The 22,064-nt window shown below is 42.1% G+C and overlaps 1 protein-coding gene and 1 pseudogene across 4 annotated transcripts; both read left to right on the forward strand.

The window, feature by feature from the left end:
- Positions 1–11: 11 nt before the first annotated feature.
- Positions 12–21,827, forward strand: Ska3 (spindle and kinetochore associated complex subunit 3). 4 transcript variants are annotated; one of them, XM_021639079.2, is made up of 9 exons: positions 12–145; positions 2,424–2,485; positions 3,093–3,255; positions 4,906–5,317; positions 7,383–7,501; positions 16,546–16,631; positions 18,160–18,360; positions 20,480–20,640; positions 21,035–21,827. In XM_021639079.2, exons 1-8 carry the CDS (start codon positions 43–45, stop codon positions 20,603–20,605), a joined length of 1,272 nt encoding a protein of 423 aa, XP_021494754.1. In that variant the 5' UTR covers positions 12–42; the 3' UTR covers positions 20,606–20,640; positions 21,035–21,827. The 4 variants fall into 4 exon arrangements, with proteins under 4 accessions (XP_021494754.1, XP_021494755.1, XP_060247097.1 ...); XM_021639080.2 differs by having other exon boundaries at positions 20,480–20,611; XM_060391115.1 differs by having other exon boundaries at positions 54–188.
- Positions 4,172–4,290, forward strand: LOC132656662 (5S ribosomal RNA; annotated as a pseudogene).
- Positions 21,828–22,064: the final 237 nt, after the last annotated feature.

The following is a 22,064-nucleotide window of genomic DNA, read 5'->3' on the forward strand; positions in this document are numbered from 1 at the left end:
GAGGGCGGCGGGAGGTGCGCGCTCGGCCCGGCCGCCGTCGGCATGAACCCCATCCAGACTTTCCACTGCAAGCTGCGGGGCCTGGCCGCCGTGCTGGACGGCGAGACGGCCCAGCTGCTGCGAGCGCTGGACGGCGAGGACGGCGGTGAGCGGGCGCGGGCGGCCGCGGCCCCCGAGAGGGGCGGCAGGTAGAGCGGGGAGGGAGCACGGAGCGGAGCCTCGCTCTGCGTTCAAGTCGAGCCGTGTCGGGTGCTTGTTAACATCCAGGTTCGTCTCTTTGGAAAACGCGCTAAAGCGCCCTTCTCTGTGCGCGTCGAGTGATTTCTCCTCGCCCAACGGGCCGTCTGCATTTTCTCCAGTAAATAACTGTTGTCTCCTCTACAGAGCTCTGCTCTGCTGTTGGTTAGTCGCAGGTCAAGGAGCGCGCGGCGCGCCCCTTGAATCGCAGCACTCAGAGAGGCAGAAGCAGGCAGATTGCTGTGAGTTCCAGGCTAGCCTGGTCTCTGTAGGGAACTCTTGACCTATCAGTCAGCAGGACTAACGAACGTAGCGAGACGCTGTCCAAAACAAACAAACAAACAAACAAAAAAAAAAGCAAACGTAGTTCAGATTTTGAGATTGTTTTCTTTAAATGTCATAATTATCGCAAGCCTTTGATTCCAGCACCCTGGGAGGCAGAGGCAGTTGGATCTCAGAGTTTGATGAGAGCCTAGGCTACACAGAAAAACCCTGTCTCAAAAAAAAAAAAAAAAAAAAAAACGAAAAAAGAAGAAAAGAAAAAAACTGCACTCTGTATACACAGATTTACTTAAGACTAACTCTCCATTTAGAAATGTTTTGGGGGACTGTGAAAGTAACATGCACTATAGGAAAATTTTAATACAGAAAAGTAAAAAGAATATACATATTTTCTCTTTAACTCAAGAGACAACACTTGCTGTTTTAAAAGCTTTTTGTTTGTTTGTTTTTGCCATTCTTATTTTATGGGGTTAAAAAGTGCTTTATTTATGTTGTCGAGTTAATGCAGCATAATAGACTATATGCTGTAGTCTATTTTTTCCACTATATAAAAATTGCTTCTCAGTGTTTGCTGCTTTATATTCTTACCAAAATATTATCTCTGCACAAACTTCATTTGTTTTTTAACAAGAAAATGTAATAATTCTTTAATATGTAATATATATATATGTGGAAGATTGCCAGAAGTTTCACTTTTAATAACTGCTGCTAATTTTATGTCAACTTGGCACAGGCTAGATTCATCTCAGAGAAGGTAGCCACAGTTGATAAACTGCCTCCATAAGGTTGGGCTGTAGGCAAGCCTGTAGAGCATTTTCTTAATTAATATTTGATGTGGGTGGTGCCATCTCTGGGCTGGTGGTCATTGGTTCCATAAGAGCAGGCCAAGCAAGCCGTATGGAGCAAGCCAGTAGGCAGCACCCTTCCATGGCCACTGCATCAGCCTCTGCCTCCAGGTTTCCTCCCCTGGTTGCTTTTGGTCATGGTGTTTCATCACAGCAATGATAACCCTAAGACAGTGACTGTAGTGATGAATCATGAAATGGACTTACACATTGTCTTTGAGATAACTAACATGCAGTAAGACTTTTAAGAATGCATTTCATTGGCTCTTAGTATAGTCAGAGTTGTGCAACTGTTGGTATAGGAGGTTTCGATTTTAATAATTTCCAAAGGTAACTAACTCACTGAAACTTTGTCACAGAAGCCTTGGGTCTTCCTTTACAGGTACTTCTCTCAACTTCGGTAACCCAAACTCTGGTTCATTAAACAGTCGTTCCCCTAATCCTGTCACCATCCATCATAGTGGCTTTGGGCAACCTTACCTCCACTTTCTGTGTGAGTGGACCCGGCTCTTCTAGACGTTCCTGTGAAAGGCACTGTGTGATATGTAGTCCTTTAGCACCATTCTCGTGTTTATCTGCATTCTAGAGTAATGCTGAGTCTTATTCCATTGTCTCAGTTGCTGTATATTATGTTTATATTTTTAGAGGACATTTGTCTGCTAGGTGTACTTTATTTCGGTGAGACAGACTCCCTCTGTGTAGCTCTTACTATGTTGATCAGAGACTAGTCTGGCCTTGAGCCCACACAGATCCATTTGCCTTTGCCTCTCAGTTCTGGATCAAAAGCATGGGCTGCTGTTCCTGGATTATGCACTTTATATGTGCTGTAGTTTATTGAGTGCTTTTATTATATTTGTTTTGTTTTTGTTTTTCCAAGGTAAGAGTTTCTCTGTGTATCCATGGCTGTTCTGGAACTCACAGAGATCCACCTGCCTCTCCTTCCCGAGTGCTGGGATTAAAGGTGTGCCCACTGCCGCCCAATAGGATTTTTATGTCTAAAGTACTACATTAAATTTTTTTCTTTTCCTCATGTTTATTGAACATTTTTCTTTCCTGAAGACTTTGAGGATTCTCCAATGAGAATTTTGTATGACCTTCATTCAGAAGTCCAGACCCTAAAGGTACTATTAACTTAGCATTTCTCTCTGTGGGTAACTTTCCTCTAGCTTAAGTTGTTATGGGTATGGGGTCTCAGAGCACCAATCTGACGGCAACTAAGATTTTAAATGAGAAGAGGTTTTTATTTAGATACTGGCACCTGGACTGATTGGCACCAGGACTGCACCTGAGAATGCTTCCAAGCTAAGCAGTTGGACATACCCGTTCAGGGCTTATGAAGGCAAACCCCACAGGATTACATGGGTTGTACCTGTGCGTAGGCGGGGCCTAAGTTTAACATATTTGTCTTAAAGTTATTCTAGTTGTCTTACTCTCTTTTTAAGAGAGTAAGCTTGATTACAAAAGCAGAAATAGCAGTTAGTCTTGTGAACTATCTTGCAAGAAGAGCAGATTTTATAAGATGACGAAACTTTAAGAATAGTCAGTGTCTGGGGAAAAAGGAGAGTGGGCTGCTAGGGTACAGTTTGTACAAGCTAGGGGCTTACATGTTAGAAGCATTTTTGCTTTTTGGTCTCAAGCATAGTAAGTTTAAACTTAAACAATAATAATCTTCACAAAGTAAACTTGAAAGTTAGAAAATGTGTAATATATTTGCTTTCTTCCTAAAAGGATGATGTTAACACCGTTCTTGATAAAGCAAGGTTGGAAAGCCAAGAAAGCACAAGTTTCATAAAGGCAACAAAAGTACTGATGAGAAAAAATACAGCAGACATCATAAAACTAAGAGAATATTTCCAGAAGTATGGATATCAAACACGGGACAAAGATTCAGGTTTGACTGACTTTCATTTTTTAGCATCTCAGAATGGGAGGCGGAGTGATTAAGACAACTAGAGACTCAGCTGTCAGATTGTTCAGGGAGCATTCAGCATTCTGCCAGCCAGTGCACCCTGTAAGGCAACTTCTGGATCTTGAACAGCAGGAAGACTTGGCAGCAAGAAATAAAACTGGCCCTTGTTCTGCTTTCCATAGTGTTAGATGAGAACTGACACAGTCCTGGACATAAGTCTTCTTTGAGCTGTTCAAAATGAGAAAGTGCAGGTAAAACCACCTGGCAGGATGGGCACAACATGCCTAGTTAGTTCTGCCAATAAGTAGCTGGAGAACCACACAGAACTCTTTCATCCTTTTATATTCAGATTCTTTTTCTGCAGAACAAGATGCTTGAGCTTGCAACTGATTTCTTAGTTGCAAACTTATTAAAAAAAAAAAAAAAAAGGATTGGTTAGTGTACTCTCATGGCTTAGTAAAGCAATGCATGCCTGTAATCCTAGGGGTCTGAGGCAGAAGGGGCAGCAGTTCAAAAGTTGTCACTGCTCAGAGCCTCATTACTCACCTGTTCCTCAGTGTCAGGTGGGGAATGTAATGTAGCTACTTCATGAGGGTGCGGAAAGACTAGTGAGAGCTGAGCATATTGCAGCCCTTTGGAGGCCAGGGCATGAGGATCGCTAGATGGAGACCAACTGGTTTGTCTGTTGGCCAGTGTTAACTACTGCTGCTGCCATTTTGCCCAGACCTCTGAGTGGGCGGCTTAAAATGTTTCAGTATCTTGTTCTTTTATGAAGATCATCATTGTATGTCAGAAAAACAGTAATAAAATCCAGTAAGTATGTATGTATGGTTAGTCAGTTAGTCAACATAATGTACTAGAATTCAGTTTACCTTCAAAGTTTAAAAATGTGTAATAGGTCTAAAGCCATACCACCCTCAACATACCTGATGTCATCTGCTCTCAGAAGCTAAGCAGGGTCGGGCCTGGTTAGTACTTGGATGGGAGACCACCTGGGGATACCAGGTACTGTAGGCTAGAAAGAAAAAGAAAAAAAAAGTGTTTTCCTCCTAAAACAACCGTACATTCACATACTCCTCTTTTTTCCTTCTGTACTTGGACACCTAAAAGTTAAGTTTATGCCTTGCAAGACAGCTCTGGGTGAAGGCACTTGTCACTAAACCTGACAAGCTCTATTTGATTTCCAGAACCCACAAGGAGAGAATAGACATCACATGTACACCGTGACACACACACACAAAATAAAATGTAATTGAAAATTTTTACAAAATTAAAAGTCTAAAATCATATTGTTATAGTTAGTGTAAAATCTAGAACAGTTGATTATACACTAATTTCATACTAAATGCTTTCAGGAAACACTAAGACTGATTGATAAATCACATTGAGGAAATAAATTGGATTTTGTTTGTGGGTGTTGATTTCTTGAAACAATTTCATTTCTCTAAAATGTCTAGATAGTAGGTAAGATGTATGTCAGACTTGCAGGACAGTTGAAATGAAAGCTTCAAAGCATCAATATTTGGCTGAGGTGGAACATTTTCAGTGTGCTATTCTGTGCTGTTTTAATAGTCAAAAAGTGTTCGGTCTGGATATTTAACCGGAATTTACCTCTTTAACTTTTCTTCCCAGCATATGAGCAGAGAGAGGGGAAGTCCACCCCAGAGGTGGCTGTGTGTGAAGATGTCGAGGAGCCTGGCGTGAAGGGTGACCTGTCTGATCCATGTGTTCCAAGCAGTTCTGTTTCTGAAAAGCCTCTGCGCAGCCCACAGCTCTCAGATTTTGGACTCGAGCGGTACATGGTCTCCCAAGTCCCAGCGAACCCTCCCCAGACAGCCATCAGCCTTGAAGAGGAGTGTGTGTCTGAAACCCCTCCTGCCAAAGAGCCTTTTGTTAAAGTGCTCAAGACCCCCAGATGTGCCATAAGGATGGATGATTTTGAGTGTGTAACCCCAAAATTAGAACACTTTGGTATATCTGAATATACTATGTGTTTAAATGAAGATTATACAATTGGACTTAAAAACATGAAGAACATTAAGAGGTAAGCAACTTGACTTTTTTAAAAGGTTTATTTTTAATTACACATGTGGGTGTGTGCTGGTCAGTGTGGGTGCCTTCAGAGCCCAGAGCCATTGGATCCCCTTGGATGCAGGCAGTTGTGAGCTGCCTGACGTAGGCGCTGGAAACCCAACTCAGGTCCTAGAAGAGCAGTGTGTGATGTTAACTACTAGTGGCTCAGTAGTTAACAGTGTGTGTTAACATCAGAAAATATTTTTGTTAATTCTTTATGAACTTTATACAGGGTTGGTTTGTTTGTTTGTTCCCTCTAATTCCTCTAGAACTACCATCGCCCCAGTTCCTGTCCTTCTCATTAAATAACCCATGAAGTCTGATTTGTGCTCCCAAATACTGCTGCAGCATAGTCTACCTGCCAAGGACCACACCTCGCTCAGCAGATGACAGGCGCCTGGAGCTCCTCTGCTAAGGCTGGGACTTTGTGGCCTCCTTCCACCTCCATATTGCTATTTGGTGTAGCTTAACTTTGTACGTTCTGTCACAACTGTTGTGAGTTCATATGTGAACTGCCCTGTTGTGCCAGGAAAACACTTTTTTTTTTTTTTTTTTTTTTTTTTTACTGCATTGGTGTTTGGTTTGCATTTATGTCTGTGTAGGGGTGTCAGATTTTGGACTAACAGTTTTGAGCTGCTATGTTGTTGCTGGGAATTGAACCCAGGTCCTCTGGAAGAGCAGACAGTGCTCTTAACCACTGAGCCAACTCTCTAGACTCCGGAAAACACTTTTTTTTGTTTTAATTTTATTTTTCTTTTTAGTTACATTTTGTTAACTCTGTGTCCCCTCTGTATCCCGCTCCCACATTCCCTCCCCAACCCCACACTCCCTCCCTGGTCTCCTCCCTGCCCCTTTCCAAGTCCACTGATAGGGAAAGACCTCCTCCCCTGGAAAACACTATTTTAATGTAGTCCTCCACTGCCTCTTCTTCCAAGATGATCCCATTTAGGGCTGAGCACTCGGCAGTCTTGACTAATTGTGGATCTCTGTGTAAATGCTCATCTGCAAAAAGAAGCTTTTCAAAACTGGACATCCTTGGGAGGCAGAGCTAGGCTGATCTGTGTGAGTTCAAGGCCAGCCTGGTCAATGAAGTGGGTTCTAGGACAGCCAGGGCTATAGAGATAGACTATTTCAAAGAACCAAAAACAAAAGAAAAATCCCCAAAGATTCAGGAATGCAGTAATCAGGCTGGGCGTGGTGATGCTGGCTTTATCCCCAGCACTGAGGGAGCAGTTCTCTGAGTTTGAGGCCAGCCTGGTCTACATAGCAAGTTCCAGGACATTCAGGGCTTCGTAGAGAAAGCGTGCCTCAAAAGCGAAAAGCTGGGTGGACACACCCATCATAGCATCGTCATTAGGCTTCAGTTTAATACTCCAACGTGTAGCACAACTAACACGAGTCAGTTCTCCTGGGACCTATCTAGCCACAGGTTCTTGTCCCCAATAACAGTGTTAGGCCTGGCTTCCAGCTTGTAGATAGGTCGTAATTTCAGTTAGAAAGTGGTTATTTCTGAAACTCTAGTGAGCATAATTTCTCTGTAATGGGTTGGGAGTCTATGGGGCTTCACTGGCAAACAACTCCAAAAGGTAACTTTTTCCAGGCTCTGGGATTTCTGTGTGTCCCGGAGCTGGGGGCCAGTGTTCTTGTTATGGGGTAACTCCTTTTAAACTCTTCCTGTATGTGTATGTTTTAGAAAGCTTCTACAGTGTAGGTCTCCATGGCCCTTTCAAAGCGCGTTAGTGTTAATTGTTAGTCTTCTTCAAGATGATCAAGATAGGGTATTATCTATTGTCTTCAAGTGCTAGGGTTTTGAGTATGTGCCTCTACACCTTGCTTTATATATTAGTATATTTAAGGTAAGTATTATATTACTTTAAATGTTTAAAAGATATGTGTTGCAAATATATTTGTTTAATTCTTTTGATGACTTCTATTGGTCTTTATTTTATAAACTGAAAATGAGCTACTCCAAACTGAAATATAGTAAGATGAAGTTTTTCTACAAATGTTGAATGTTAACTCTTATGACTTTACAGTTTCCGTGAGAGTGGAACCAGTGAAGAGGCCTGTGACCTGTCCGTACAGACAAGGCCTGTGACCAGTAATAATTCTTTTGTTATTCCTGGTCCCATAATCCAGCAGCTGGAAAAAACTGGTGAGTTTAAAAATTAGCTTCTCCTTTGTACTTTTTCTGGTTATCTTTGTTTAAAAAAAAAAATTGTTAATTTTAGATTATTATCTTGAGGTAGTTTTCTGCAACGTTTTTTAAATTATTTTTATTTTTATTAATTACAGTTTATTCACCCTGCATCCCCCCTGTAGTTCCCTCCCTCTGCTCCCAATCCCTCCCTCCCTTCCTCTTCCCCACCTGTGCCCCTCTCCCAGTCCACTGATAAGGGAGGTCCTCCTCCTCTTCCCTCTGATCCTAGTCTATCAGGTCTCATCAAGAATGGCGGCGTTGTTTTCCTCTGTGGCCTGGTAAGGCTGCTCCCCGTCAGGTGGAGGTGATCAAAGAGCAGGCCAATCAGTTCCTGTCAGAGACAGCCCCTGTTCCCATTACTGTGGAACTCACTTGGACACTGAACTGCCATGGGCTACATCTGAGCAGCATTCTAGGTTATCTCCACCAATGGTCCTTGGTCTCAGAAAAGACTCCTGAGTTTACTGCGACTTCTTAATTTGTAGTACTGGGTTTTATTCAGCATTATTCCGTTTAGGCTCAGCTTGGTTTCAAGGTAGAGAGAGATATATTTTTCTAATAGTCTTATTTTTTCTTTCAACTGCCTTTATTTCATGTGTATGTTTGATTACCTTCATGTATGTTTGTGCACCACATATGTGTGCCTAAAGTCCAGAAGAAGGCAATGGCGCCGCCAGAGCTGGAGTTACAGGTGGTTGTGAGCCACCATGTGTGCTGGGAACTGGACCTGGGTCCTCTGCAAGGAGCAGCGGTGCTCTCAACTGCTGAGCCAGCTCTTCGGCCCCAGTAGGTTGTCAGTGTTGGTTCTGACCATGTGTATATGTGTCAGGCTTTTGTTCTCCAAATTTTACCTGCTCTGGTTGGAAGTGTTGATGTGGGTCTGTGTGGAGGCCAGAGGGTGGATAGAAACCTCCCTTGACTGTTCACCACCTTAGTGTTTGAGGGAGCTTCTCTCGTTAAGTCAGGAGCCTGCTGATTTGGCTGGCCTGGCTGGCTGGCCAGTAAGCTTCAGGGACATGCCTTGCCCCGTCCCAGCACTGCAGTTACAACCGCACATTGCCTTGCCTGGCTTTTTACACTGGTGCTGGGGAGCTGAGCTCAGGTCCTTGTGATTGGAGAGTGGACACCCCACTGGCTGAGCCAGCTCCCCAGAATCATTTTAACTTTAAAGACACATGTAAGGCACATCTGTAATCCATCACTAGGGAGGAAAAGGCCAAGCTTGAGCCAGCCTGGACTACGTTGAGATTGTCTCAAACAGCAGCCTTAACCCACAAAAATAGATATTCAACATTTTTCTTTAATTAAAAAAAAATTATTTTTGTATGTATGCGTGTTTTGCCCCTATGTGTGTCGGTACGCCACGTGTTTTCCTGTTGCCTGTAGAGGTGAAAAGGGCGTTAGATCCTCTGGACCTAGACTTACAGGTGGCTGAGTGCCATGGGGATGCTGGGGAACTGAATTCAAGTCTTTCAGAAGAGTAGCCAGAACTCTTAACCACTGAGCCACCTCTCCAGCCCCCATTTATTCTTTAATTTTTCCAAATCTGTGAGCTCTTCTTACCTTATTGGCAAATGTTTAAACTGTCTTTATCTTTCCAAAGTTTTGAACTATTTTTAGGGGGAAAAAAATATAATTTTACAACATGTTATTAAATTGCACTGCTCATACAAATGAGTTTAAAAAAATAACTGGCTCATACTGTTGGTAGCTTACAGTTCTATAAGGTAGAGGGTGGTTGCATTAAAGAAGTACTGGTTGTTAAAGAGGCTCTTTGGTATATCGAAAGGAACGAACTGGGTATGGCAATAACAGAAGTTCTGCCTGCCAAGATGCTTTTTATTTTACTTTTTTATTTTTAGTGTGTGTGGGTATTCTGCATATATGTCTGTGTACCAAGTACATGCCTATCTGGTACTTTCAGAGTCCAGGAGAGGGTGTCAGATCCCCCAAAACTAGAGTTGCAGATGGTTGTAAACTGCCATTGGGGGGTAGGAATTGAAGCTAGTCCTCTGGAAGAGCAGCCAGTGCCCTAACTGCTGAGCTATCTCTCCAGCTCCCAAGATGCTACTTTAAAAAAAAAAAAAAAGTGAAATTAAGGCTGCAGAGATAACTGAGCAGTTAAGAGCATTAGCTGAACAGGTTCAGGTTCCAGGGAACCTGATTTGATTCCTAGCAACCATGTACTCAAAACCATATGTATCTCTAATTCCAGGGCCTCCGATGTCTTTTTCTGACCTCCGTAGGCATAAACATGCACAGACATGTATGCCTTTACGCCATGTTCAGAAGTCATTTCCCAATAAAGTGTGGCGTTTTAAAGAAATATGGCTGGGGAGATGGCTCAGTTAGTAAAGTACTCACTACACAAATGTGAGAGCCGAATTGGGTTTGGGTCCCCAAAACTGCTGTTAAAAATCCAGGCAAGAAGCTAGGTGGTATACGCCTGTAATCCCAGCACTCAGGAGGCAGAGGTAGGCCGATCACTGTGAGTTTGAGGCCAGCGCGAGTCCAAGATGGCCAAGACTACACAGAGAACTTGTCTCAAAAAAAAAAAAAGTTTGTCACTCTTAGATGTTACCTAGTACAGCAGAATTCATTGCTTTGTACTGCTCTTATGTCATGCAACTTTTATTAATACTAATGATAAGTATATATGTGAATTTGACTGTTTGGGTGTAAGACCTGGGGTCTCACAGCTCAGGAGTTTAATCGCGCCCTTCCCAGAAACTCCCCCAGACCAAGACTCGTTGCAAAAGCAAGAGGTTTATTAACCATTGTACAACGGGGTCACCCTTGCTGGTCAGCAAAGAGTGGCACCGGGAGACAGAGGCCTTTAGGTTTTTAAAAGAAAAATTGCGGGAGATTTGAAGTTCTAGTTTTGGCAATTTAGGATTGGATGAGGAAGCTATAAAGTAAGATAATTGGTTAGTCTTAGGTGTTCAAGCTTGGCCAGTCCTGCCAAGTGTGGATGCAGCTGCAATTGAAGGTGGGGGTGGTTAGCTCATCCTTGAAAATTAGGGCTGCGGGCTCTTGGCTGGAGGTCAAAAGCTAATCAGAAGAAGTCTAGGTTCGTTGCTAAAAAACGCTATCTCAAGGACAAGGGTCTGGTCCTTCTTTTGGTGAGTGAAGGTCATTGTTTGCTTGCCCTTTTTTTATATCTGTCCTCACGGATAGGGTCACATTTCTTCACTCTCTGGAAAGGTACTAAGAGGCTTTAGCTTAACCTGGACCTAAAACTCAAAACTATAGGCTTTAGAAGACATATAGGTTACAAAGTTAGCCTAACCCTTTCATTTCCCCCTTCTCCTTGTAACTGCTTCAATCATGAAGCAGCTGCAGAGTGAGAATTTTATCTTAAGAATTTTTTTTTCTTTTGACTCAACATTTCAGCCTGTAGAATGGGACAATGGGCCGATGATCCGTCTTCTGGAATTTCTTCATGCTGATGATGGATCGTTGAAATTTCAGTTTAAAAGAGGCTGAAATGCTGGTCAAAAGTTGGGGAAAGTACATGGGTAAAGATTACTAGGAGCCAGTCAAAGGCTGGTCAATGAGGCAGTCCTTAACAGTCTCTGGTTAGTGGATCCAATTGAAGAGACAGGGAGCAGTCATGTCAGCTTCCAACAAGTCCAGATTTCAATTTGCAGCCCAGAGTCAACCAGGTGAAAATCTGCTGAGACAAATTCAGACTAGAGACAGAAGTTAAGATTTGTCTGTTAAATGGAAAAAGTGAGGAATCCCAACACCAGGGAAAAACTCTTCTGGGATCCATTTGAGCTATGCCAGATCTAGGTCTTATGACCTTTTGATTTTTATAAACTCATATAAATTTTTGGTACACAAAAGGAAACTCAGAAAAGTAACATATCAGCAAATCTAATACAGCAACATTTTGAGAGTAACAGATAAAAACTATATCCAACAGAATTGGTACCAGTCAGCTGTTTGTTTTATAGCTTTTATAAACAACTTAAGTGTGTCCATGTGGCAGCCTTTTTGGAGTTAACGGCATCTGAGCAGCGGAACTCAGCTTCTTGGCTATTTTTTAAAGTCCAGTCTCTCACAGACTGACCTTGGTGGTCTTACAGTGGACTGCTCTGACCCTGAGAAACTCCGTGCAACCATAGTAACCAGACAGCAGGCTCTGTGCAACCTTAGAGTAAACCCTCCTATATTTTGGCTAAGCAAAATTGCCTGCGTGAGAAACTGCTTGTACTTTTTTTTTTTACTTAAGTGTTAACCTGACGTCCATTAAATTGACACTTTGATCAGTATGTAGACCAACATTTTTTAGATTTTTATAACCTGAACTCCTATATCCTCAGACCCTATATAAACCTTATATTTTTTTATTTAACTATTAATATAAGACATTGGCAACTGATGTAAAGTCTGTGAGCAGAGCAAACCTGTTTTTTTTTGTGTGTTTTTTTTTTATAAAAAAGATATAGTACCCAGTAGTTTTAACTAACTAATGAACTGTCCAATGAGCTGATAGTGAACCTAACTGTCTGCTCTTTAACTGCCAAGTTACTGTTAACTAAGCCTAGCCTTTCAGCCTAGCTGTCAATGTGATCAGAGACCTGAGAAGGATAAATTATAAGCTAAGTAAATGTATCGATCAAAATGACAGAGATGACTAGTTAGTCCATCACCTAGGCAGTGTCCCTTGCTCCTGTGGTCTCCTGGCTTTCTGAGCAGAGGCAGTCCAGCCATCAGGCATAGAGGATGAGAAACTGCTGCTGTGGAAAGAGGAACAGGAGAGATTGACCTCACCTTGCCTCTCACAATGTGAGACAATGGCTCTTCAGGTGTCCCCGGCTTTGTCCACAGTTTAGGCTGGGCCCTAGCAGTGGGCCAGTTGGGGCAGTATTGCCCAGTGGTTAGCATACCACAATCCAGACTTGCAGTCATCTGTCGTTGTCCAAATCTTCTCGGAGACCTTGGGGAGCTACTGCCAGGATTTTGGGACTTTCTGTCACAATAAACTTACATATGTTAAAATGCCATATTCATCAGATCTCTGATAAGCTTGAGGGCCAGCATATCTGAGTTACTCTTTGTTTTTATCATCTGTTTTAAACTGTGTCCTATAAAACAGAATGCTATTTAATCTAGTTCTAGCATATTTTTGAGATGCATGTTTTAGAACTATATATTTTAAGACAAATAGGCAAACTTTATAGTTACCCATCCTTGGCTTAACCTTAAAAAAAAAACCCTATACAAAGACACTAGGTAGAGCTCAACATCTTAACCAACTGCAGTCGTTAGCATAGCTTTAAGTCTGCTCTTTCTGAACTAAAATTAAAGCAAACATTTTAATCAGATGCAGTTTATAGAGGGGCTAGCAAATCTTGCTGATCCTACCACTTTGTATTAAAATTGAACAGTAAAAAGCTTTGCACTTAACACTAATCAGAGGACTGAACATAACTGAGAGACCTAAACAAAATGGTGGTAAACTCATGTCTCTACCCTCTTTATCTCTGAACCAGCATGGCGGCTGGCCACGTGTAACTGAACTCAGCTGGAAGTCCTAAACAAATATGGCAGCAAAACTACAGCTTCATGTGCTCTCTATCTCTGAACCATCATGGCAGCTAGCCATGTGTTAGCACAGGCTGTGACTGACAATACCAAACATAGCCATTAGGTGATGTTGATGACACAGCAAACACTGTGGAGCATCCATAATCCCCCACAAACAAAAGTTTTAACATAGTGATCAAATAAGTTTTAGAACCAACTGCATAACAGAACAGTACAGAACACTTTTAAACTGTATGAATTATTTTAGCCATACCAAACCTATCAGCCAGAATTTTTTTCCCCTTAAAAGAGCATAAAAAAACATTTTGTAATGAAGAATCACCAGCCTTTTAAATGAATTATAACATATTTAAATACAGGTTTTTTTTTTAAATCATATTAACTCTCAGGCTTTATATAATACATCCACTAACCTTCTGCAACTTCCTATATACCTTTAGGTTTCTAGCTTTCTTTTTCTGGCTTAAGCGACATTTTTGTTTTAGACAAGCTATTTATTTATTTATTTATTTATTTTTAATATCTCTTGCTCACTCTCTCTTTTTTTTTTTTAGACAACAGAAAAACTCCCAGTAATTTTTTTTTTCCCAAGGGTTGGGAAACTGTTTTAAGTTCGTTGTTGGACTGCCCAAGAGTTATTGCTTAAAAAATCTGATAAACTGTAAATGTTTTATCCTCTTAAACATCTAAACAATTTTTAAAACTCGTCTCTGCAATATCAAAGCAAAGTATCTTTTTTAGGAGTGAATTTACAAAGCATAACCATAATTTTAAAAGTCGAAACCAGATTTTAAGACCAAAATTTATCAGTGAAAACAACCCAATCTTCAGAACCAATATCAACTTAGAATAAGACTTTCTTCTTATCCTAAAAGGAAATAAAATCATTTTGACTCAGAGATTTTGCAACCTTTGTTTTTTTCCTGAGCCACACCATGTGGCAATTTACATTGTTGTTATTTAAACATATGCATTTATAGACCCTACAAACACATAGGCACATATACGTGTTTAAAACAAGAATTTGAATTTAACCTTAAAACATAACCCAATTATTTTTTTTATCATATCTACCATTGAAGACCAGTTGAAAACAATCGTATAATGGCCATATATTTAAACAGACAGACTCAGCTGTAATTCTAAACATTACAGCAAGTGTAGTTTTTTTTTTTAAATTACTGTTTGATCTATAAGTTGCAAGCCCCCTAGGTGGGAGGAGGGAAGAGAGGAGCAAGAGGGTGTGGTGAACTCTTGCTCTCACTTCCCTGCTAAGCTGGCATGAAGGCAAGGGGGAGGAGTTTTTCCTCACTCTCGGCAGCCAGAGCAGCTCCTATCATGGAGTAGCTACGGTGCCAATCCCCGCCTAGCCATGTCTAAGGACCCAGCAAGCCCATGAGCCTTGCCTGCTCCCTTGGCTCCCTTGTGAGCTCTACTGTAGTTTACCTCCCCCGCAGGTCCTGAACCTGCTTCCTGGCTGGGCCTTTCCCCTCCCCCGTGCTCTTTGGCTGTCCATCGCAACAAGGGGCCACATCAAGCCCATGCCCTGCTGGGTGTGCATTGTTATTCCACAGATGTTCAAGTGCCTAAGCACCCCCTGCCCAAGCTCCAGCCCCAGCTCCACATGTCTCCCCAGCCACCCGAAAGCACTCCCTCCTTGGCTCCCTCGGGAGGGAGAGCACACTGCTTGGTGTCCTGCCATGCAGCCATGTACACTCCCGGGCCAAGTTCTAATTTTAATTATCCTCTGTCCAAATTTTTATCAGTCCAAGTCTACAAAGAAACAGACACAGAAAAATACATACATACATGAGAAACACAGGATTTAAATTGCTGGGGGAGCAGAATCTCTCTGCTCCTCCCTGTTCACAGAAAGGAGCAAGCTGAGTGTCCTACAGGATGTTCCATGGACTTGGCATTAATGACATGTCTGTCTGCCTTAATGAAACCGTTCCAGGCAAGTGGCCTCAAACCACTCAGGGGACTCGAACCCCTTCTACAGATGCTCTCAAGCTAGACCATCTCCCTGTCAAAAGAGTCAGAGAGGCAACAACAACAGAAACACAAAGAATCAGGCAAGTAATCAAACAAGGACACCCTTGTGAGTGGTACCACAGTGCTCTGATAGAATGGCTGCCTGGTGGCGGTCGTTCTCTACGAAAATCAGACGGGAGGAGGACCGTCTCAGATCCAACCTCCCAAACGGAAAGTGGGCGTCCCCAGTTCCCAGTCAAGTGATATTCTGACACGTCTGTCAATCGCAATGACTGATCAGATGACCAAAAAGGTCCAGATAGGCGCCTAAACTGAAACAGATTGGTACCACAGAAATCTAATTGAGAGGCTGCCTCATGGCAGCCATCTCTGACAAGAAACAGATTGGTAAGACAGAAACAGACTAACCTGTTCCGAGCTCGACCTCCGAGTTCAGTCTGATGAGGGTTGGGGAAGGGGCACGCCCTTTCCCGGCCAAACGCACCAAAAATGTAAGACCTGGGGTCTCACAGCTCAGGAGTTCAATCGCGCCCTTCCCAGAAACTCCCCCAGACCAAGACTCGTTGCAAAAGCAAGAGGTTTATTAACCATTGTACAACGGGGTCACCCTTGCTGGTCAGCAAAGAGTGGCACCGGGAGACAAAGGCCTTTAGGTTTTTAAAAGAAAAATTGCGGGAGATTTGAAGTTCTAGTTTTGGCAATTTAGGATTGGATGAGGAAGCTATAAAGTAAGATAATTGGTTAGTCTTAGGTGTTCAAGCTTGGCCAGTCCTGCCAAGTGTGGATGCAGCTGCAATTGAAGGTGGGGGTGGTTAGCTCATCCTTGAAAATTAGGGCTGCGGGCTCTTGGCTGGAAGTCAAAAGCTAATCAGAAGAAGTCTAGGTTCATTGCTAAAAAACGCTATCTCAAGGACAAGGGTCTGGTCCTTCTTTTGGTGAGTGAAGGTCATTGTTTGCTTGCCCTTTTTTTATATCTGTCCTCACAGATAGGGTCACATTTCTTCACTCTCTGGAAAGGTACTAAGAGGCTTTAGCTTAACCTGGACCTAAAACTCAAAACTATAGGCTTTAGAAGACATATAGGTTACAAAGTTAGCCTAACCCTTTCATGGGTTTTTCTTGTCCAGCCAAACTGCACACCAAATTTAGATTTTTAAAACATTAATAATAAAATACACAAGCTAGAGTGACAGTGCTTTTAACTTGAAAATTGGTATACTGGGCTGGAAGATGGCTCAGTTTAGGAGCACATGCCGCTAGAGGGTTCTTCCATTGGACCCTGGTTCGATTCCCAGCAGCCACATTAGGTGCTCACAACCACCTCTACCTCCAGCTCCAGGGCCAGCTGAGCGCTTTGACACCTGTACTCATGTGCACACACATACATAATTGTATAAAAAAATTTTAAAAGATGGAATACTTAAACTTAATTTTTTAATGTCTTCTAGATGCTGAATACACCAAGTCACCATTGCCACCTAAATTCTGCACTCCTGGTTTGAAGATTCCTTCTACATTGGACAGTGCACATTTGGTAAGGTTCCACTGAACTTAAACACTCTACTCTCCTTATGACTGAGTCATTACTTGTAGACTCGGTGTGGTAACAGGTTAGACCAGTGCAGCTCTTAGGAATGCATGTACAGTGCATTCGGGAGGTAGTTTATCCCCATATATCAGGAGCCATAATTTTTTTCATACGTCAAAATTTGTTTAAGGCAAATTGAGACAAAGATTATATGACAGTATAGGAAGGAATTTGGAGCCATGAGAACCAATGCAAATAGCTAGTGAGAAGGCAGAGAATGAATGCAGTGAGCATGTCTGAGAGCGGATGCCATCTATCTTGTCAGTCTTAAAGTCAGATGTGACCAAGCAAAAAAAAAAAAAAATGTTTTCAAGAAGTTTGATATTCTTGAAGATAAATGATTATTCATACACATTTTTAAATTTTTATTTATTTGTTATTTATACAGTATTCTGCCTGCATGTATACATGCCAGAAGAGGGCACCAGCGCCAGATCTCATTACAGATGGTTGTGAGCCACCATGCACACATATATATTTTAAGCAAAAAGAGTGAATAGAAACAGCTCAGACTGGTTCTTTCTAGGTAACAGATTTTTAAGTAACTTAATGCTCAGCATTGTTGACTTATTTTCAACATAATCAAACTTTACTCATGAGTCAGGTGAGACAGCTGGTGCTGTACAGTCTGACAAGGCTATTGACAGTGGTGGAGTGTCCTGTCGTTTTTAGTTTTTAAGTACGTAAAATGTGGCTTGATGCACCTGAGCTGTGGCTAGTACTGCTGGACAGTGCGGCTGCACACGCACCTTTTGGCGGTGTGCAGTGTGGTTTTGTTTTGTTTTTAAAAAGAAAGGGCCTCGTGTAGCCCAAAGTGGCCGTAGACCTTGCTTAAAGCCTAGAATTGACTATGATCTCCTCATCCTCTTGCCCCCCCACCACACCCACTTGTTGAATTTCTGTTCCTGTGGAAGGCACCTGTTGGTGTGCTGTTTGTAACCATACTGTCTTTGTTAACTCGACTTTACATGACGTCTTAAGTGTATGCTAAGCCTCTCCTGGGTATGGGAGTGAGCCTGCCTGTATAAATAAACACTGTGTTCTCTTGAGCTGGCCTTTCCTGTCTAGCGGACTAGCCTTTCCTCCTTTTGTTCTCTGCTCACCTGCACTCCTGCCTTGAAACTACCCCCTGCGGAGGCTCGCACAGATTTGGTAAAGGTCCATCAAGGCAAAAGCTCTGATCTCTCTCCTCAGGCCTCATGTTGCTGCCCCAGTACTCGGTTTTGTGCTGCCTGAGATGGGGCGGGGCCTCTGTCCAGATCTGGAGTCAGCTGCTGTTCTGTCGAGTTCTCCTGTAAGCCTGTATTGGTACTGAGACGGTACTTTGTTTCTTGATTAAAAATCAAGAACTCAGTAGAACTCAGTCAGAAAACTTGACCTGACCTACTAGACTCCAAAGGAACTAGTAATTGAATAAAAATGTATTTAAACATTATTATTTATTTACTATAATTCAATTATTTTTATTCTGTAGGTGTATAAAAATTATCCATTATCAAAGTCAAATACTTCAGTGAGTGATTTGGATGTTAAGGATTGTGCTCCGTTAATCCTAAATTCAGATGAATGCTATGAGAATTTTACAGATCCCCCTTCTCCTACAATTACTTCTTGTGAAAATATCAGAACACCCAGTCCTCCAGAAGTCACTGCAATTCCAGAAGACATTCTCCAGGTTATTTTCCAATATTTTGAAAATTATCTATTTGAGTTAGAGAACTGAAAGTGCATGTAAACTGTCATATTTACCATTGTGCCAGTGTGGGACTTTGGGTATTGAGAAAAACCTTAAGGCTTTCCTGAACCAAAAACCACCAGTTCCTAGCTTGGCTTTAGCAATATTACTTTCATGAGAACTACCTTTTCTTGTAGTTTGTGTTCTACAGTGTATTGTTTCTGTTAGTTTTTATCTGTGATTGCCACATCAGCTATTGTCCATTGAACGTGAAAATGCCATTTGCTCTATATTCTCCATAGCAGGGTGTCGTTAATACCTGTGTCCTCATTTCTCAAACTGTCAGTTTGTGGGCACTGATTCATATGCTGTTAAAAAGGCTGACTCTGTAGTATGGCTTCACCAACTAGTAGACACTACTAGAGGACTGGTCCAACTGCCACTAATCCAGGTTATAGTGCTGGACAGTTTGCAGGGGCAGAGAACTCCTGAGAGACTGCTCTAGAGCTTCTCTGCCTACTGAGGGCCACGAGAACAATAAACCCGGAGAAAAACACACAAATGCCCGAACTGACTCACCCTGAAAGATCAACAAAGGGTCTGTTAAATTTTACCTTTTTTTGGTATATTTTACTTTTACTTGTGTGTAGGAGTACGTGAACCTGTGAATGCAGGTGCCTGAGGAGTCAGAAGAGGGCATCCAATCTAGAATTACAGGCAGTTGTGAGCTGTAAATGTGGGAGCTGGGAAGCGAACTCTGGTACCTGCTCGTAACTGCTAAGCTGTCTCCAGTCCCAGCTCTGCTGCTCTTAGAAGATGGACTAGGTGAGGGGGGAACATCTGTCTTTACAAGGGTGCATGTGGCAGGTTACTGTTTCCTGCTGTGGGTTTTCTTTCTGTGCGAAAGTAAGGGTGCAGGGGCAAAACACTGGGACTTGTTTATGGCACAGAAGCACTCTACCTTTTTTTAATTTATTTAATTTTATTTTATGTGCATTAGTGTAAAGATGTCAGATCCCTTGAAATTGGGGTTACAGACAGTGTGAACTGCCATGTGAGTGCTTGGAATTGAATCCAGGTCTTTTGGAAGAGCAGGCAGTGCTCTGAACCACTGAGCCATCTCTCCAGCCCCGCACTCTACCATTTTATTACATGTCCAGACCTGAGGACACCTTACGTTCACTGTGATACTTCTAACTTTTTCTTTTACTGTTTTATTTTTTTTTAATAATTTATTGTAACTTTATTCTTTTTGTGCATTGGTGTAAAGGTGTCAGAATTCGTGGGACTGGAGTTACAGACAGTTGTGAGCTGCCATGTGGGTGCTGGGAATTGAACCCGGGTCCTTTGGAAGAGCAGATAGTGCTCTGAACCACTGAGCCATCTCTCCAGCCCTCTTTTTCTGTTTTAAGCAGCATGTGTTCATTCTATAGTAATGTGTTTTCTGATGACATTGTCATACATGTACATAATATATTTTGTTCATGTTCACAGGCACACACAAACACCCATTACCTTCTCTTGTCCCACTCCTTCAGACCCCCTTTCCCTTCCCAATCAGCTCCCTCTAATTCTGTGTTAAAAGAGACACTCCAAATGAGTTTCATTAGGGCTGTTTATAGGAGCATGAGTGAGGGTTTGTTGACAGGTGGCTCTGCCACTGAAGACAATGTCTTGCCCTCCTTATTAACTGTATCTGGATTCTTCAGGAGAGCTAGGGCCTGTGAGCCTCTCTCCACCCATGATGGATGCTCATTTGCTCAGTCTTGACTAGATGCAGTGCACTTACTCACAGCTGTTGTGTACCTCCTCTTCCGGGCATCTCAGTCTTCCTGTTAGTTTCTACACCATTAAGACTTAACGTGGCTCTCGGAATGTTCCATAACTTCAGTCAATGTGTGTTTAGATTTTCGACATCAAGCTTCCATGTGAAGTTAATTTAATTTTCTTTTATTGTTTAATGTTTATAAGGACATGTATGTTTATATGCTGATTTTTAAAAAGTATTTTAAATAACCCTTATCTTTACATTGTTCATAGCTTTTCTTGAATTTTTATAACACCTTCCAGATTTGTCATTCATAAATATGGACCTGATAAAAAGAATTGTTTGTTTTAGATGTTAACAAAGCACAATCCAAACCTACCTTCTCCAGTGGAGGTTAAAGCAGCGCTGCCCAGGAGAGGCTTCCTCAAGTTCGAGGGCCAGAACACCAGATGTGCTGCCAACAAGGAGAACTGGTGACCATGAGTAAGACACACACGTGTCTTGAAAATGGGGTGAGATGGCAATGTGGTCTCCTTTTCCTCTGCATTGCCAGTTTAGGTTAACATGAACTAGCTCTTGAACTAAGCATTCCAAAATTACAAGTATATGCTTGTGTAATAATGAGTCTATTCCCAGATCCCCTTTTTAATTTAGTTTTTAATATTAATTCTTGAGAAAGGGTCTTACCGTACAGCCTTAGCTGGCCTGGAACTTGCTACATAGATCAGGCAGGCCAGCCTCAAATCACAGAGATCTGCCTGCTTGCCTTGTATGCATGTGTGCCACCATGGTCTCTTTTATTCTTTATCATTTGGGGGTGGAGGGTCTAAGTATAAAGTACTTAGCTATGATGTTGTCTTCTGTTCTGATGTCTCTTAATTGTCTTGATTTTGTTTCTGTTTGTAGGAATTCTAATGTGGATACATCCAATACAGAAGCTGGACAAAGATAGGAAAGCAAGCTGGACTGAAGTTCTCAAATTTTCTATTCAAAATTTTAGAGAGACCAGTGGAGCTGGAAGGAAGGCTCACTGCCGTCAGTCATCCTGCTTTCTCCTAGTCTTTCACTTACTTCATTCTTAGATGAATTTTTCCGTTCCACCACAGTGTGTTGGCCTCTCCAGCTTCCATCTCCAGCTTGGCCACTCAGCAGATCTAAACCTCATTCTATCTAGAAGATTCTGATCCTGAGCCAGGAGCCATCTTGATTCTAGAACTATCTAATGTCCTTTGAGCCTAAGATCCTTCCGATCCAAGAACTAGAAAGTAAATCTGCAAATTCATGGTAGTGCTCCCAGGAGAGCTCTGCATTGCTCCAGTTGGGGAGTGAGGGGCCGGTGTTCTGTAGAGACCAGCTAACATTCTGAGAAAGAATTAGCAGTTACCCTAAGGTGCTTCATGGGCTTCCTAGCTTTAGGATTTTTTTTTTCTCTGTGTAGCCCTGGCTATCCTGAAATTCACTCTGTAGACCAGGCTGACCTCAAACTCACAGAGATCCTCTTGCCTCTGTCTCCCAGGTATAGGGCTTAAAGGCATGTACCACCACTGCCCAGCAGCTTTAGGAAATTTTGTGTAGAATTAAGATTATTCTAATTGCAGATTGAAAATCAAGTGGAAGAATTCCAGGGCAATTCTAAGTTGTTGGTGTTTGTTTGTATCTTTGGTTACATAATGTAAAATAAATGATTTTCAAAGTAAAACTCTCACTACCTTTCATGTATTGCCAACTCCAAAATTTCAGTTCTTTTTGCTACATGGCATTTGCAGCCATGTCCACATAACTGGATGAAACTGCTGAAGTAGAGATGGCTCAGCGATTAAAAGCACTTGTTGCTCTGGCAGAGGACCTTGTTTTGATTCCAGGTACCCTGTGGAAGTTTACAGCCATCCATAACTCCAGTTGCAGAGAATCCAGTGCCCTCTTCTGACTTCCATGG

Source organism: Meriones unguiculatus, chromosome 9 (genome assembly GCF_030254825.1).
Source record: "Meriones unguiculatus strain TT.TT164.6M chromosome 9, Bangor_MerUng_6.1, whole genome shotgun sequence".
Classification (NCBI taxonomy): Eukaryota; Metazoa; Chordata; class Mammalia; order Rodentia; family Muridae; genus Meriones; species Meriones unguiculatus.

Bases quoted from the DNA above. Each gene is read 5' to 3' on its own strand.
- Ska3 (XM_021639079.2), top strand. From the start codon at position 43: ATGAACCCCATCCAGACTTTCCACTGCAAGCTGCGGGGCCTGGCCGCC. The intron at 3,256-4,905 runs GTTTGACTGACT...TTTTCTTCCCAG, and splicing joins AACACGGGACAAAGATTCAG to CATATGAGCAGAGAGAGGGG. The intron at 18,361-20,479 runs GTTATTTTCCAA...TGTTTGTTTTAG, and splicing joins TTCCAGAAGACATTCTCCAG to ATGTTAACAAAGCACAATCC.